This window comes from Phascolarctos cinereus, unplaced genomic scaffold (genome assembly GCF_003287225.1).
Source record: "Phascolarctos cinereus isolate Bilbo 61053 unplaced genomic scaffold, phaCin_HiC Scaffold_726;HRSCAF=1367, whole genome shotgun sequence".
Classification (NCBI taxonomy): domain Eukaryota; kingdom Metazoa; phylum Chordata; class Mammalia; order Diprotodontia; family Phascolarctidae; genus Phascolarctos; species Phascolarctos cinereus.
The window spans coordinates 261351821-261367032 of NW_027556098.1; the positions used below are offsets into that span (position 1 = coordinate 261351821).

The window sequence follows — 15212 nt, forward strand, 5'->3', positions numbered from 1 at the left end:
AATTAAATTGTGGTTTAGGAATATATTAGAATATTGTGCTATGAGAAATAGCAAAATTGGGAATTTCTAAGACATCGAAGAAGATCTCTTTGTCTTGATGCAATGACAACAATATTGTAGGGAAAAACAACCTTGAAAGACTTGAGAGCTCTGGTCAGTATATAATGACAAACCATGAGCCCAGAGGACTGAAAATGAAGCATAACACCCACCTACCCTTGCCTGAGGGGGGGATGGACTTAACATGAAGAGAAAGGCAGACATGTTTGGACATGGCCAATGTGGGAATCTGGTTTGCTGGACTACGAATATTTCTTTTTCTTTTCTTAATAGTTCAATTCGCAGGCAGAGGAAATGAGGGAAAAAAGAAATAAAATAAATATTTATTGAAATAAATACACATTATTAAACAACAAAAAAAGGAAAATGTGTGTTCCCCATTTGGGATCTCGTATACTATCTTACCTGCAAAAACATAGTGCACTAAGTATTGTGGTGGTGAAGCTTCAGAAATCATACAGTTGTAACAGAAATACCTTATTAAAGATCAGAAAAATTGTTGAGCAAATACTACTTTATTCATGAGAAAAATATAGGATATCACTTTTGTAAAGTGATCATGATAAAGGCGATAGCCAACTTACTATATAGAATTATATGAAAAAAGGTTTTGTATATATGTCTGTGATGTGTTCCTCTTCCCTTTGACTGAATTCTCTGAGGGCAAACCCAGTTCCTTTTGCTCCACTTCATCTCTAGTGCTGGTGGAATTGAGGATTTATTGAAAGGCTCTTCATGCAGTTTGAATCTCTACTTTTGCAGGTTATAGTTGGAGGAAGGGGTAGAGAACCTGTATAACTCCAATGTTGTAGGAAGAGAGGGTTAAGTATTTAACCTTAATATTAGAGAAAGACCTACATTCACATCTTGCTTCCTAGTAACTTTAAAAGAGTGTGGTCAGAAATTAGGCTGAAGGAGAACTTGGTGTGCAGCCTGCTCCATTTTATTATTCACCTAGTTTTCTTCTCAGTTATTTGACCACTCACTGAACTGTACGTAAGGCATTTTGTTTGATTGATCTTATGAGGCAGGAATCTAAAACAGTGGCTTCTTAAACTTTCATTCTAGTTCACACCTTTAAATTTACTTGAATATAGTAGACACACTGGCAGGGGTTATATGCATTGCCTTTGCTTTCTGATAGCCCCAGGATGTACTGCTTGAGCCTGTTATGTGTTTAGTACTATTTAGAACCTTAAAGTTCACCGGTTGCCAATTATGTATCCTTGAATGTGTTGATATCAAATTATGTTTTGTGCAATTACCCGTGACAGCTTAGTTATATGAAATTTAATTAGTTCATATGAAACAAAATATTTATGTCTTAAAATATTAGATGCCTATGTAGCTATGACTTGATCTTATCTGCAGGGAAAATCAACTGAATCTTTCAACGTTTTCCATCTTAGAATTTTTAGATAAAAATGAAAGATAGATATAGAACCCTTAGGAAAGTAGGGGACATTAGAAATCAATTAGTCCATACTTTTATTTTACAGATGAGGGAACAGACTCCAAGGGCTTGAGTTCCCTGAGGTCACTTAGTGATTAGGAAGCTTTTCCCCAGCACATACCCTTGACTCCTTCATTAATCTTAACAAATGATTATTTCAGGGTTGTGATTTTTTTCCTTCTTAAGAAATTATATAAATAATCAGCGTTTTATGTGTTCATTTTCATTTTATTAATCCCTTAACTAAGTTATGCTTCATTGTGTTTTTTTAAGGCTCTAAAATGGAATGAAAACTGGACTATTGTTAGTGTTTAACCTCAATATGATATATGAATATGTGACACTCATTAGCAAAGTCAGAGGGGACAGAGGAGTAAAGTAAAAGACTTTAAGTGAATGTAATCTGCTCAGAGTGACTAGCGGCCCATGTAAGGCTATTATTAGCATATGTATGGCCTTGAAATCCAAAATCAAAGTACTGGTTCTTCAAGATTTTGCTTTCAGTCAATTTTATTTTTATAATTGGTAAAATAAAGTCCAATTCAGTTGAGGATCTTGATAATCAGGGTTTCCTAAAGAAAATAATCAGTAGCTACAGACTTTAGATTCTAATGACTTAACTATATATAAATTCCCTTTCTAGTGACTTACCTCCCTGGGTGGTACTGCTGACATGAATGAAAAATGTCTATATCTCCAACAGCTTCTTGGCACCAAGGATGTAGTAGTTAAATGTCCAAGAGTTCCTTTGTCTTCCTTAGGAATGAGCAGATGTATAAGAATTGTATTTCTTTTTTCCATTCCCTTGGGGAACTTAACCTATGGCAAAAAAATAGTTCCAGTGCCAGCCTGGTGATTTTTTTTAAGCCACTAAAATAACTGATGTCCTGAGAACTATGGGAACATATTCAGATGTATTCAGCTAGAAAGTTTTGGTCTGATAACAGTTGCTTTTTGAAAAGTGTGGCAGAGAAATAACTGGGAAAACTTTATGTCCTGATGGATATATTTTTCATAGACCCTCCAAGGATCCATGGACAAAGGTTAAGAACTTCTGTAATTTTTCTTTAAAGTGGTTTTGTCCTTCATTCTTTATTCCTGCTTTATAAGGTGATCCTGTTCATAATGTTCTGTCTTCTTCCTCATAAGATTTTATCAACAAGTTGAAATTCTAAATCATTGTTACCTTTGACTGCCATATCTGCTTGACAAGCAAGTCAAGTGTTTATTGACTAAGGTGCTTTTTTAATGTATCTTTTTGGTTTCTTTGAGCAATTATATCTGCGAAGTTGTATGAAATTATTATAATTGATGCCATTGTCCTTTCTACCGTGCATTACCTATTTTTTGTTATCCATCATTTATTTTTGAATGGTTTAAGTTTGAGTTGCTCATGCTCTTTTGCTCATTCTTCTAGTTTTTGTTTTTGATCTTTGCTCCAACATGTCAGTGGACTGACTCACTGACTGACTGGACCCAGACAGCTGATTCAGGAATGAATCATATGTAAATATAAATGGTGGTAGTTATTATTATCTTGATCACTCTTTTGGATATCCTCCAACTTGTTAGTATGTTTCATAAAATATTGTACCCAGATCTCAGTGTGGTATAATCCAAGGGCATAAGACCACTTCTGAGCTGTTACTGCTTCCTCTTGTAAAAAATTATTTTGTATCTATCTTTATTTATTTAGTACATATATGTATACATGTTGCTTCCTCTGATAAAACTATAAATTATTTGAGGGCAGTGACATTTTCATGTTTATTTTTGTATTCTCAATGCCTAGGAAAGAGCTTGTTACCTAGTAGTAAATACTTGTTGACTGATTAAAAGACATAGACTATAAGATCCTTTTATAGTATTACTATTATTATCATCAACTTAAAACTTGTCAGCACATTTTATTATACAAAGAAGAAAAAAGAAGATTGTATACACACCTGTGAACATCTGTATAACACTTCTCTCATTCTAGATATGGTACTTTTATTAATGCAGCATTATGCAGCATCAAAATTGTGTTTCTGGTTTGTTTTTTTTTTTGCTAGGCAATGGGGTTAAGTGACTTGCCCAGGGTCACACAGCAACTAAGTGTTACGTGTCTGAGGCCGAATTTGAACTCAGGTCCTCCTGAATCCAGGGCCGGTGCTCTATCCACTGCGCCACCTAGCGGCCCCATCATCAAAATCATGTTAGCTGGTGGTTTTTTTATTTGTTTTTTTAACTGACATATCACACTGTTGAATTATTGAGCCTGTGGTCCTGTAAAAATCCCCTAGTGCCTCTTCACGTTCCCCAGACTTCTTGTAGTATTGTATGGTTAATTGTTGATTATTTCTAACTCAGGTGTTAGACTTTATGTTAATACCCATGAAATTTGATCTCATGTGATTGGATCCGTTGTTCTAGCTATTAGCCTCTTGACTCTTACTTCTGTTGCCTCCTTTGTTACCACCTCCCATCTTCATATCATTGGCTTAAAATTTTATAAGCCTTTATCATCTGTGCCCTCATCTAATTCATTGATAAAGAAGTTGAATTTATTTCCTTTTCATTTGCATTTGTATCTTATCTCCCTAGAATTTACTTGAGGGTAATACCAGTTGCTGATTTTATCCTTGTGCACCTTGGCTTTGGGTGGGACCAAGCCCCCTGACTATGAACTCCCAACCTATCCTTTGTATTTTCATTTGCATTATTAGCAGACTTGGTTTCTGACTCCTGTCTCTCTGAACCAGTTTAACTTACAACATTTATATTAGTTTATAGTCTTGTGACAAAGTTAACTGTTAAATCACCCTTGGTGCACCCCCCCTTAACAGAACAGAAGTTTAAATTTAGAGATGGATGCTGAAACTTTTGTTCACAATGAAAGCTAGTTGGTGAATTTGTTTTTCATTAATTTCCTCATATTTACAATATAATTTTAGTTGCTGATTTGCCAAATAATTTTGGAGGGCAGATTGGCTAATGAATTATTCTGATTGTCAAAACGTGTTCATTTTAATTGAAACATCTTTTCCTCAGGAATATAGAATTTTATAAGCATAATGCAAATTATGTATTATGTGTCTTATTCATTACATGCTATGACTTAAAGAGCATAATCATAATCTCCACACTTAATTTCTGCCATGTTTTGTTAAAATGTGTCCTATAGACTTTTAAAGTGATCTTAAAGCTTTATTTCTAAAGAAATAGTCTAAGATGGCATTTAATTTTGCAATCTTGACTATCTAATTTTTCATGTATTCTGTTTTTCAGTGCAAATAGGCTTATTTTTCAAATTCTTTTAAAAATAGTCCTTTTTCTAGGATAGGAAGAAAGAGGGTGAGAAATTCAATTGTCCATGGATAGTGCTGCCATGTGTGGGATAAAGGGGCTAATCTCTCTTATCACAAGTCTCATTGATGTTTGCTTAGAGGAGCAGCTGAAAGTCTGCTTTATGTATGGCAACCTTTCATAAAGTTTATTCTTGGTAATAAAGCTCTTGGGATAAGAGCCAGGCTATTATAAGAGACAATCCTCTCTCTGAACAAGAGTATTTTATTTTGTCAGCTGAGTTGGTGTTTGAGTATGTTATTCTTATGATAGAACTAATGAAGTTGCTGGAGAATGAGACAAGTAGTGTCCATGAAATATTTTCTTTATGGTATGAAGTTAATGACTTCACTAGAAACTAACGCCATAACATTAAAGATAAAGAAATAGGACTATATTTTAAAGCAATTCAGAAAATGGATTGTTTTGCTTAGATACAGATATATTATCTTATTTGATCTAGATAACAACACCTGAAGTTGGCATATGATAAAATTACTATTCCTATTTTTTGCATTTAGGGTTACTGATATTCAAAGAAGTTAAATGACTTATTCAAGGCCACATGGCTTATTAGTGGCAGAGTTAGGACTATACTTTGTCTCTTTTTAGTAGGAAGGTCCTACTGAAGGTCATGTACTTTTCTCATGGGAGTTTTCTTCTCAAGCTCATATTTAGAATTGAACTGTGCAAAAGTGAACTAATAGAATCTAACAGACTTTTTCTAACAGGTTTTCTGGTTTTCAACCCATATCAGATTTTTTTATGAATTAAAGATTAGCTTTATTTTTAATTTAATTTAATTTGTTTTCCGTGATCAAATCTATTTTTCCTCCCCACTGCTCTCTGTTGGAGGTTGAAGGGGGGGACCCTTGTAACTAACATGCATAGTCAAGCAAAAAAAATTCCCACATTGGCAGTGTCTGAAAATGGCTCATTCTGCATATTTAATCTTGTCACCTTTCTGTGAGAAGGTAGTCATCATCAGGGCTTAGGGATCCTGGTTGGTTATTCTTTTGATCAGAATTCTTAAGTTTTTCAAAGTTGTTTGTTTTTACAGGTTTTTTGTGAGTTCATAAATTGTTTTCCTCATTCTGCTCACTTCACTCCACATCAATTCATGCAGGTCTTCCTGAAATAATTGATCTCCTTCATTACTTTTTACACCACAGTAGTATTACAGTATTCCATTATGTTTATATATCATTATTGTGTACAAATACACAATTGATAGGTGCCCCCTCCACTTTAATTTCCATTTCTTTACCATCATAAAAAAGAGCTACTCTAAGCATTTTTGTATGTATGGGTCCTTTTCCTTTTTATTTGATCTTTTTGGGGTATAGACCTAGTAATGGTATTGCTGGATCAAAAGACATGCACAAGTTAGTAACTTTTGGGGCATAGTTCCAAACTGCTTTATAGAATGACCAGGTTAATGTATAGATCCCAAAGCCCCTCTGGTATTTATCATTTCTTTTAACCAGCTTTGCCAATCTGATGGGTAGAAAGTGGTAGTTTAGAGTTGCTATAATGTGTTTTTCTAATAATTTAGAGCATTTTTTTCATGGCTATTGATGGTTTGGATTTCTTCTTATGTAAAATGAATGTTCATATTCTTTGACTATCACTTGGAGGATGGGTCTTCTAAATTTGAATCAGTTCCCTATATCCCTTAGCTGATTAAAAGTAACATAATAAAGATATGGTGAAGCAGAGGGCTCTATGGCTCTATGTAGCAAGAATGGAGATGGGGCTCTATCAGACAAAGTAGTTTAATGGGGAACAGTACCGGCAAGGGAAGAAACATGAAAATTATTCAGAGGGAGCACAAGAACCCCTGAAGCATAGCAGAATGATTCTCTTTAGCATAGAGACCAATTTTACATCTCTCACTGGCCTCTGAAGATAGGCTCTAATAGTTTGTAAAATAACATCATGGCATTTTTTTTTGACTGGAAGAGACCTTGGAAATTAATCTAATTTACTTATTGTGCCATTGAAGAAATTATGCCTTAGATTCTGAGTTGTCCGATGCCTACATAGTCATGTACTTGGAGTTATAATCTACTGATCACAATGGTGACCTGAAGTCAACAAAGGAAAACTTAATCATGTTCATTCTACTTTATTTAAGAAGGCAGATGGATGTGTATGTTTTTTTAAATTATCAATAGGATGATTTAAAGTTTTAAAAGAATGGGGAAAAAACTATCTGAAAGTTTACTTAATTGTGACACTTAATTCCCCATGATGCCAGATCAAAGAGGCATTACCTTTTACATACTAATGGTAGTATAGACTAGTCAGATATAGGAAGCAAAGTTGATAACTCATAGGGCTGCCTATCAATCACTCTTTCGGTGTTTTTATCTTATTAAGATGAAATTCTCCTCTCTGAATTATTCAAAAGCAGTTCTTTTTCTCTTAAACTATGAGTAGTGTCTGCACTGTCCTTAGCACGTGACCATGAAGCCCTGCTGCCCAGCCAAAAGCACTTGGAGTGCTTGCTTGGGTGCCACTATATGAGGTCTCTATTTCTGTTATCTATAGACCAAACCAGCTAGACTCGCAGAAATTTATTATCAGGTTGGCCAAATCCCAGCAGCTCTTGTTGAAAACCATTTACTGAGCTAGAATGTGATTTGCATTTGCAGAGGAAGGGCCTGCACCAATAAAATTCACAGACCCTACAAGGATCTGAAGAGGGTATCACCTGCCTTGTGGAAGTGGGTCCCTATGCCACTGGAATCATAAACCCTTCAAGAGCTTAGCTGACAAGGCAGAAAGAAGGAGCTTAATGCTTCATTCACAAGTCAGAGACCTAAAAGATTGTATGTCCACTGAAGCTTAGAAAACAGCAGGTTGGTAACATATTCTTGTACTATCCAAAGGTCACTTGGCCCTTTCTTTGGGTTTCCTCTTCCTCCCCTAGAATTTCATTCCTAGCTGGCTTATACCCCAGCTTTAGGTATCACAAAATTCATGTGAAACTAAAATAAATAATTCTTTGTCAAAAATCTAGCTTACCTTACGTAGCAGAATTTTTTCAATTATCCTTGATGGAAAAGTCATTTAGCCTTGAGACATCCTTCCATTGGTGGGGAGATTACTACATTTTGAGAGAGCCCATTTCATTTTTTAATCACTGTCATTGTATTTCCGTATATCAAATTGAAATCTTACTTCCTGCACCCTTTACCCATTAGCCTACAAGAACATCTATTTAGAGGAGAGACCTCAGAATTTATACTGTCCAACCCTTTAATTTTGAGAATTGTAAAGCCTAGCCCATTGTAGCTACACAATAAGTTAAATCCTTTTTCTGCCTCACAGCCATTCAGATTTCAAGCCAATATTCATGTCCACTCTGAGTTTTCATCTCCCAGTGAATGTTTCCAGTTCCTTCAGCATCTGTTCATCATTCTGACGTGCTTTTCAAATCTGTTACCATCCTGATCACCTTCTCTGGGCTTACTCCATTCTTTTAGCAGCCCTTAAAGAATGATGTCCTTTACTTAAAATCAGTATTCCAAATGTGCTTTGACCTATGCAAAATATAATGGAATTAGTGCACTCCTTTATCTGTACGTTATATTTTTATATCTTATACTATAGTAAAACAATTGAGATTGCATTAGGTCTTTTAGCAGCCATGGCATACTGCCATATATTGAATTTGTGGTCAACCAACACCCCACCTCCACCCTCCAGTTTTTTTTTCCCTGCTTGTATTTCTGTTGTTTGGTCCTCTCTGACCAGTGTGCAATTGATGCTTTGTGCTTACACGTTGAAAAATATCTTGTTGATGTTGTTACTGGTGTTATTAAATGAGTTTTGTTACATGGAAGTAGAAGTATCAGCTTAATTATCTGACATTGTCCCAGTAGGTTTCATAGCCTACCGGTTCTGAATTTTGCCAGTATCTATAGCTTTTCATAAAAGTCTCCTGGAAGGTTCTATACAATTATGAATTATTGTTTAAGCCAAAGAATGATTAAGTTGTTTTAGTATATTTAGTGTTTTTTAAATTAAAATTTTTCAATAAACATTTATTCTCTCCCAGCCACAGTCTCCCCCTCCAAAAAAACCAAACCAAACCCTGTAACAAATAGGCATAATTAGGCAAAACAAAATCCCACCTTGATCACATCTAAAAATGTCTTATTCTATATATTTAGTCCATCACTTCTGCCAGGAGATAAGTAGCATCTTCATTGGTCCTCAGTAATTCATAATTGATCAAAGTTCCTAAGGGTTCTTTTCTCAATCTTTTTGGTGTCTGGCTGTTCCTTGTATGATGGTGTTACTGAGTCATAATAGAGTCTGTACAGTTTAGTGACTTTATTGAGTATAGTTCCAGATTACTTTCCAGAAAGGTTGGATCAGTTAATTCCTAGCCCCAACAACCATGTATTAGTATTCTTAATCTTCCTCAGCTGCTCCAGCAATTACTTTCCTTTACTTTTTTGTCGTCTTTGCCAGTCTAAAGAGTATGAGGTAGAGAACCTCACAATTGCTTCAATTTATATTTCTCTTACTAATAGTGATTCATTTTTTCATATGGTTGTTGGAAGTTGGCCGTTTTTCTTTTGGGAAATGCTTCTTTACATGTCCTTTCACCATTAACTATTGGAGAGTGGCTTCTGTTTATATCAGATTAAGAAAAATAAAAAGGAAGCCATTTCTAAATCAAAGTGCTTAGTCTCTTCATCTGTAAAATAAGGCAGTTGGACTAGATCTCTTAAGATACATTTCAGCTCCAACATAAAGTGATTTTTGGTGAATTGATCTTTTAATCATTGTGTATATATATATAGCCAGTGCTTTGTACATAATAGGCATTTAAATTTTTTTGGGAGGGGGGCTTGAAATTCATTTTCAGTGGGTGAGACATCAGTAAAGATTCACTGTATAGCATCTTTAGCTGTTTGTGATTTGAGGCAAATAAGGATTTGATTTAAATTTGCTTAGATAATGAGCATCTGTAGGGTCAAGGTACTGACATCAGAGGCATTTCAGAACAAAGATATTGCAGTTGTTGGGTGGATGGCAATGCTTTCAGCTGTTCTATAAGCTTGCATAAATAGTATCATCTTGACTTTAATCTTTCGGTTGTTCAGAGGTAGTGTGCATATTTCTGTTTAACCCATGGACACTTGCCAGCATGCCTGACCTTTTAACAATTCCTACCACTCTGTCCATCTTTGTCACCTTGGCTCCAAATAGTCTGTGGATAAAGCCAATGGTTTTGAAGTTCTGACTATGTTGGATAGAGTTATTGGGAAGGAAAATCTTAATTTCTGATTTCAGGGTCCCTATACATGGCCTATGTAATATTTTGGAGATTTGTGACTACTAGTTTATCTCTCTTTAACTTGCTTAGGATGACTTATATTCACATCAGAACATGTGGGAAATTAAATTATTGAATACTTCTTATTCAACATAGCATCAGAAAAGAATTGACTAAATCCTGAGGGAGAAACTGTTTCAGAGTTTTTATTTATATCATGTTTGAATAGGAAAGTAGAGTATCTTGAATTCTCATGTGGGCACTAACTGTTGTATTGCTAAAAGTGTCATTGACATTTGTCATATTTTTAGTAAATGGAAGAGAACTAATTATTATTATTGTAATAGCTAATTTTCTGATTTTGGGAGCCTTCTGAAATCTAATAGAAATTTTCTAACAAACTAGCAAAAATATTTGTTGCAAGTGAACATATATAAAACATTTGTTTTATTTTTCTTTTTTCAAGCAAACTCTGGCATGTTCCATTCTAACAGCACTGTTGAGTGAATTCTCAAGTTCGAGTAAAACAAGCAACATTGGACTAAGCATGGAATTTCATGGTAACTGCAAAAGAATTTTTCAGGTACTGCTATCAACATGTACATTTAAAATTAGTATTTTATTCTCATCTAGAAAAAGCATAGCAGAAGAGATTTTGTCCAGGTGACTAAGATTTTGTACTTGGAAATTTTGCACTATGACTTTACTGGAAAAAGAATAAAATTTTCAGTATTTTAAACATCTTCAAAACTTTAAGCTTTATTTAATATCAGGTTCATCCCCAAATCTCTCAGTATTTTCTTAGTAATGGTTCTAGCTGTGTTTATTGCTTACTGTTTTCAAATTTAATTACTGTTGTTGAACCTCTTCTGGTCACAAAAATAGGCTTGGCTGTAGGCCAGGGATAGCTATGTATTTTAAAATGTTATTGCTGATGATGTGGGCTGGTTGTCTCATGTATTGTCTTGCTCAAGGGAAGTGTTATGTGAAGGCATTCCCTTAAATCCTAGGACTATGCAGTAGAACAACTGACTCTTCTTTCATGAGAACTATAACATAGCTGGAGGAATGTGGGCTTTGTTATAGAACCAGCATTTATATTTAAAATGTGTGTGTGCATGTGCATGCAAAAATACTAATCTATTAAAATCCTTATTATTGAGAGGTATAGTATTGAACAATTTCGGAGCACTCCTAAGAATTGAAGAGCGTTTTAAAAAAAAAAAAAGACTTAAAGTACCGTTATTCTAATAGAGGACATTTTAACATTTATGTTTTGATACAAGAATGTTTATAATTGCTTTAATTTAGGAAGAAGACCTTCGACAGATTTCATGTTAACTGTTGAAGTGCTGCAGGAGTTTAGCCGACGGGAAAATCTAAATGCTCAGATGTCTTCAGTGTTTCAGCGTTATCTTGCACTAGCAAATCAGGTCTTAAGTTGGAACTTTCTTCCACCAAATTATATCCTTTTAATGACTGAAGATTTAGTTAGTAATAATTTAGAGCTAGATAATTTACTTTCTTATATACAGTTAGTAGAAAAGTAATTTGTATAGTTTTTATAATGTTTATTTAAAAATATAAAACTAAGTTTATTTTTTTTTTCTTTTAACCTGGATCTCTGCGGCAAAAGTTTCAGGGATAAAATTTGAGTATTCTGATTCTATACTCATTTCCTACCATGGACTTCTGAAAACAGTTAAAAGTAAAAGAGAATCTACTTCCTGATCTTCACCAAGGTAATTCATGTGGTAGGAAGTTTACTAACAGAAGGTACTGCTTGGACAACCAAGTTTTTGCTAGGAAAATCTAGGATAGACTTCTTGTTTTTTAGAAAGTTAAAGAATATGAAGGAAAGTGGAAACTTATTTAGCTAAGAAGCTTCATTCTAGCTATGACTCTTTTTTCCTCCTTTTGGCATTTAATTTTGATGAATTTGTCCTATTGCTCTTCCTTGAGGCTAGAATGCAATGCAGTAATAAAAAGTATATCCCCATTCTTAGGGAAACTTGAGAAGACAATAATTTACTCTGAAGATTTTTCCCACTGAAAACAAATTGAAAAGAGAGAATGCTCAGTTTTATTTATTTAACGAAAAACATTTCTTAGTCTATACAAAACATGTCTTTGCCCAAGCATCCTCCATTCTTAAAAATCCTCGTTTGACCATGCAACTGACTACACTCCTTGTGCCGCAAGCACCTGCGTCCACGGCTGTGGTCTGATGCCGGCAGTGTGAAGACAGAAAGAATCACAGGCCAGGTGGAAGATGTGAAGAACAAACTTCGTTTATTGATCTGAGGCCTCAGACTTATATAGTACTGGATCAAGCAATAGTAACATTATTTTCCATGAAAAGCACAAACCTAATTAAGTGATTTCCTTACTTTGTTGTACCTTGTCTGTTACTTTCTTTCCTGCGTCCTGTCCTGTACCCCATCCGTTTCCTCCCTTCCTGCATCCTGTTCTCAAGAGACAGAACAGGGGGGTGGTGAGCTGACATCCTGAGTTTCACAACTGTCAGGCTTAGTATAATCTACAGGTAAGACCTGGGCTGGCATAAGCCGTCCAACTCCCCAAAGCCAGCCCTCTATATCCTTGTTTCTACTTTTCCTTCTCTCTCTGGCTCTCTGGCTTCTGCCTTCATTATTCTACTGAGATTGCTCCCCACTGCTACTTATGATCTCTTAATTGCCCAGTATTATGAACTTTTCTTAATTCTCAAATTCTTTTTGCAGCATGTGACACTATTGACCAACCCTCACCCAGATATTCTATTCTTTTTTTTTGTGACGGTATTTTCTCTTGTTTCTTCTGTCTGATTTTGCCTTCTCAGGCTCATTTGCTGAATCATTATCAGTAACCTACCTTCTAATTGTGGGTGTACCCAGGGTTTTCACTTGGTTCCTCCTTTCTTCTCTTTGTTCATTCTTTTGGTGATCTTATAAATTCCTGTAGGTTTAACTATCATCTCTCCTCACATAACTCCCAAAATTATATAACCAGCCCTGATCTTTCCTGAGCTCCCGTCCCATATCACCATGTGTCCTTTAGGTATCTTGTATTTAGTATGTTCAATTCAGAAATCATTATCTTTGTCTCTAAATTTACTCCTCTTTAGTTCTTGTGGAAGGCACTGTCATTCTTCCAGTCATCTAGGTTTTCCACCTCAGAATTAACTATAATAATTCCTCAGACTTTGGTCCACTTGACTGGAAGTCAAAAAATCCAGAAGTAGAGCTAGAATATAAAAATTAATTAGCATCAGGTAATTGACAGTTGGGCAGTTAGGTAGCTCAGTGGATAGAATCTGGGCCTGGAGTCAGGACTACCCAAATTCAAATCAGGTCTCAGACAATTATTAGCTGTGTGATCCTGGTCAAATCACTTAACCCTGTTTGCCTCGGTTTTCTCATCTGTAAAATGAGCTGGAGAAGAAATAGCAAACCATTACAGTATCTTTGCCAAGAAAACCCCAAATGGGGTCACAAAGAGTTGGATACGGTTGAAAAGATTGAAAAATGACAATGGGCCATTGCCCAGGGTTAGCAGTTTTGCTCAACTGAGGGAAATACACACTTGAAAAAGCTTTTAACCCAGCCTTAGGGCAAAATTACAAGCAAGAAAAGGAGCCTATTTGGTGTTCAGCCCTCTTACCTTATTTGAGAGACTGAGTAATATGGGCAGGATGTGGGGTGATTGGAGGTAGGGGGAGAATGTTTCAACTTTGGAGTTGTAACTTGTTAACTTCTTTTGTTGTTCAGTTGTGTCTGACTGTGTTTTTTAGTATGCTGTCACACTGCTTCAATTTCTTGTCTCTATTTGTGAAGAAGTGATGGGACCAGTTGCCAAGATCTAGTTAAAAAAGCTTCTTAAAAAAGCTTCCAAGTCAGCTTTCACCCTCATCTCAAGAGACTTCTTAATTCTTCATTTTATGCCATCAGAGCAGTATCATCTGCATATCTGAGATTGTTGGTATTTCTCCTGGCAACCTTAATTCTGGCTTTTGATTCATCCAGATTGGTGTTTCACATGATGTGTTCTGCATATAAGTTAAATAAATAAGGTGACAATATACAGTCTTGTCATACTGATTTTCCAATCTTGGTCATCAATACTAGTGACTATGTTCATATTCCTTTTTTTTTTTTTTGACTAGTGACTAATGTTCATATTCCTTTTTTTTTTTTGACTAGGCAGTGGTGTTAAGTGACTTACCCAGTGTCACACAGCTAGTATGTGTCAAGTGTCTGAGGCTGGATTTGAATTCAGGACATCCTGACACCAGGGCTGGTGTTCTAACACTGTGCCACCTTGCCGCCCTGTCCTTTTCCAGTCTTAAACCAAGCAGTTGTTCCATGTTCAATTCTAACTGTACCTTTGTGGCCCACGTACAGGCTCCTCAGGAGACGAGTAAGGTGATCTGGTGCTCCCATCTCTTTAAGGACTTGGCCATATTTTGTTTTGCTTCAAAAGCTTTAGTATAGTCAGTGAAGCAAAAGTGTATGTTTTTCTGGAACTCCCTTGCTTTCTGTATGATCCAGTGAATGTTAGCAATTTGTATTCTAGTTCTTCTGCTTCTTTGAAAACCAGCCTGCTGTTCTGGTTAACGTTGCCAAAAATCAGGTTTATTCCTCCATTTAATTTTATCAGAATATCTAGTTTTGTTGTTGTTCAGTCTTTTTCAGTTATGTCTGACTCTTCCTGACTCCATTTGGGATTTTCCTGGTAAAGACAGTGGAATAATTTGCCATTTCCTTTGGTGTTAAGTGACTTGCCCTGGGTTGCATAGCTAGTAAGTGTCTGAGGCTGGATTTGAATTCAGGAAGATGAGTCTTCCTGACTTCAAGCCTAGCATCCCATCCACTGCACCAACTAGCTGCCCCTTTTCAGTCACACATGTTCCGGTTTTGTCCATTAACACAATGACAACTCTAGTTCAGGCTCCACATATCTCTCACGAAGACTACTGGAATAGCTTCTAATTTATTTACCTGCCTCATGTCTCTCCGCTCTCCAATCCATCCTCCACACAGCTACCAAAGTGGTATTCCTAATCACAGATCACTGTAT

General features: G+C 35.7%; 1 protein-coding gene across 1 annotated transcript in view; it reads left to right on the plus strand.

Moving 5' to 3' along the window:
- Positions 1–15212, plus strand: part of XPO4 (exportin 4) — a 129208-nt gene that overhangs the window by 42852 nt on the left and 71144 nt on the right. Inside the window, 3 exon segments of the mRNA XM_020968782.2 lie at positions 10603–10719; positions 11448–11463; positions 11466–11600. Coding sequence (XP_020824441.1) covers positions 10603–10719; positions 11448–11463; positions 11466–11600 — 268 coding nt within the window.